Source organism: Volvox carteri, assembly GCF_000143455.1.
Source record: "Volvox carteri f. nagariensis unplaced genomic scaffold VOLCAscaffold_130, whole genome shotgun sequence".
NCBI lineage: Eukaryota > Viridiplantae > Chlorophyta > Chlorophyceae > Chlamydomonadales > Volvocaceae > Volvox > Volvox carteri.
This window is the reverse complement of record NW_003307673.1, coordinates 48,539-51,840: the sequence shown is the minus strand read 5'-3', so window position 1 is coordinate 51,840 and position 3,302 is coordinate 48,539. Positions and strand designations below refer to the sequence as shown.

At 64.3% G+C, this 3,302-nt stretch overlaps 1 protein-coding gene across 1 annotated transcript in view; it reads right to left on the bottom strand.

The window, feature by feature from the left end:
• Positions 1–222: 222 nt before the first annotated feature.
• Positions 223–3,302, bottom strand: part of VOLCADRAFT_100609 (uncharacterized protein) — a gene marked incomplete at both ends in the record, with an annotated part of 13,863 nt that continues 10,783 nt past the window's right edge. Inside the window, one exon of the mRNA XM_002959159.1 lies at positions 223–3,158. Coding sequence (XP_002959205.1) covers positions 223–3,158 — 2,936 coding nt within the window. The remainder of the gene's footprint in view (positions 3,159–3,302) is intronic.

The following is a 3,302-nucleotide window of genomic DNA, read 5'->3' as shown; positions in this document are numbered from 1 at the left end:
AAATGTAAGCTTGCGGAGTCTAGCACGGGAATTTAGCCTGTGAAGCGCTCGCGCGGGAGTCGAACCCGCAGGGGGCTCCACACATTGGTGGGCGGCTCCCCATTCCTTCCCGTAGGGAGCGAGCGTGTCGTCCGGGGTGTCCCCCTTACCCCGGACGCTGTCATTTAACGCCGTACAGTGGCGGGTCGCGGTTTCAACTCAACTCAACTCGACTCAACTCAACTAGCCTCGGGCCGAGGGGGTCCAGCGTGCTTCTAGCTGTCGCGCATGCTGGAACTCCGCTGTATACCGCTGCTCCGTCTCGCGCGCTGCCTGCTTCAGCAGGCGCAGGTTGGCGGCCAGGTCCGGCTCGAGGTTAGTCGCGCTGAGGAACTGCTTGATTATCCTCTTGCGCTCGTGCGGTGTAGTGTAGAGCGGCCGGAGCAGACGGACGTGGTCCAGCGTCTTGAAGCGGGTCAGCAGCACATACAGGGTGGCGCGCTTGATGCCGTTGGGTGGGACAGCGAGATCCACCAGCCAGCACTCGTCTTTGAAGCTGCGGCCTTGCACGAAGTAATCGGTGACCGCCTGGCGGTCGCCGAGCGGCACGTTGAGGCGCCGGATCTGCTTTGTGATGGTGCCGTACCCGGCGGCAGGCATGTCAACCTCGGCAATGCAAGACGCCCGGGGTGACAGGATGAAGGCACCACCCCTGCTGGCGTAGTCTCCAAGGCCCTGCAGCACGGTGCCGGGGATGTGGCCGCTTATAGGCCGCACAATGACAGCCGCTGGGAGGTACTTGAGCCGGCGGTAGGGGCCACGGCCGTCATCTGCTGGCTCGCGGCCATCCTCAAGCAGGCCGCAGGCTTCCACCTCGTTGTTGTGGCTGGCTCCGGCATCGGCAGCAGTCGTATCAAGGAGGATGTATCGGGCGCCATGGTAGTACCACGTGTCGGCGGTGGTGTGGCCAAACTCGTGATCCTTGATCCGCATCGCAACTGCTTTCTCCACGTGTGTCAGGGCCGGTTCCGCAGCAGCACCACGCTTCTGGACAGGGACGTGGTCCGCATTCCACACCACAAGGCGCTGATTCTTGCGCTGTGCCTCCAGCATGATGAGCCGGGTATTGAGTGTGTGGTGTGGTTCGTTCCTCTGCAGCACGACGCGCGGCTCGAGGTGTGCCAGGTCGGCCAAGTCGACGATGGCGCGGCTGTTGAGGTCGTCGACCATCTCAGCTATGCGCTGCTCAGTGGCTGGCTCCCCGCCAAACATAGAGGCATACTCTGTCAGGCGACGACCAGAGGGGCTGCTGTCCTGGCGCTGCTGCTTCTCCAGCAAGAAGACCGTCTTAGCCAGCGATCGGTAAACCCGGAAGCCCTCAAGTATGCAGCTCTGCGTCTGTGGGACGGCCCGGGGCCGGCGTGCTGCTGCTTCGGGTTGCTGCTGACCGCCTTGAGATCCAGCGGCGGCCTCATTAGGATCGTCATCGTTGTCCTCCTCTCCGTGCAGAGGTTGCGCGGTCGGGACAGAGGGCGAGAACTGAGGGTTGCATTCCACAGCGGCGGCGTACTTGTAGAGGGGCGGGCCACCTGGCTTCGGGTGCTGGAACTCGTCGCCCGTGTTGGCACTGGGACGGCCGCTGAAGATGGTGGCGGCGGGGTGGTCGCCGGCGAGATGCGGTGGCGGCAACAGGTGACGAGTGCAGGACTGGTTGCACGCACCCAGGTGGTCCAGGCTGTTCATGCCGATCTCGTCAATAATGAGTGCACCATCGCCGACATTCCGATGCACCTGTAGGCTGGCTGCGCTGCCTTTCCTGACGCTGTCCGCTCGGTTGCTGCCAGCAGATAGGGCAAACATGGCGTGGGTAGAGAGGCTGCGATGCACCGGCGTGCTGAAGGCAGTTGCAGCAGCCCATGAGTAGGTGCAGGTGGCCGCCCAGTGCGGACAGCCATGCTGGAAGGTGTACCACAGGAGCGCTTGTACGAACTGGCTCTTTCCGGTACTGGGCTTGCCCTCCACAAGCATCTGCGGCGGGTCGCCAGGGTTGGGCTCATCACGATGATCGAAGTACCGAGCCATGAGCATGAAGGGCACGGCCTGGTGGGGGGCAAGCGTGAACAGCTCAATGGTGTCGTCGATGCTGGGCGGCTGGGGGAGGTGCACATAGATGGGCATGCGAGCCTGTTCAGTCCGCTCAGGAGTGCCAGGCATGCGCACGATGGCGACCAGGGGTCCGCTGGTGGGGCGGTGCAGCTCGACATGAGGGGTGTCCATCTCAGGTGTGGCCGTCAGTCCCGTGTGGGCGCCCCCATCTGCCTCAACAGTCCCGGCTGCTGCTGCAACGAGATACCGCTTCAGACGCTTGGTCGCTTCAGTCAGGAGGGGCAGGTCCGCTGGCGTGATCCGACGGCTGAAACGATTGCTGCGTGCACCATGGCCGTCCGCTAGGGCCGGGGCTCGGCAGCGCCGTGCTGCATCATAGGCATACACGCCAGCAGCGTTGGTGCAGTCAAACAGGTCCGTAAGAGCGACGGCGGCGAGGTCGGTGCCAGCCGTCGGATACTCCTGACCTGGGATGTACACGAAGTGCTCCAGCTGGTCCTCGGCGGGCGGCTGTGTTTCAGGATCAGGCCTGAGATGCCCGCGGACGCCGTCATCGGCATCTCCATCTGAAGCGCTCGTGCTGTCACCTTCAGGCCGCACCGCTGCTGCCGCTGCCGCACGCTGCTGGCGGCGCCGCTGGTTGTACTCCGCCTGACGGCGGGCTTTCCCAGCGTGGTCCTCTTCGATGTTGTCCAGCAGCACCGATACATACGCCTGGTACGAGCGACCTGCCTCGGTAGTGCCCAGCTCTGCCCACCAGGTGTCGTAGGCTTCCTTTACAGTCAGCCCGGGGGGGATGGGCTGACCCCGGTGAGCTTTGAAAGTACCCAGGACAAACGCATAGTACTGCGCCATGCCCGCAGCAGAGGTGCCAGGGCGGGGCCGGCGGGGAAGAGAGCCTCCAAGCTGTACATAGCGCGGCCGCGGCAGGCGGACGTGGACATGTGTTCTGTAGAGCGGATGTGTGCCGTGGAAGGCCGCCAGGCGGGGCAGCTCCGTGGCCGTCTGAGACGTTGGCTGGTCGAGTGTCGCTGCAGCTGTAGGAGCAGGTGGCTCAGGAGGAGGGGCCGGGGCTGCAGTCAGCAGAGGCACAGGGGCAGGCACAGGGGCGGTTATGGGTGTGGCTGGGGTAGTGCGCTTGCGGCGTCGAGCTGCCACCGGGATCTGTAGACCCAATTGCTCTCGGTGCGGGTGCTGAGCTGGCGGCACACGTCGGA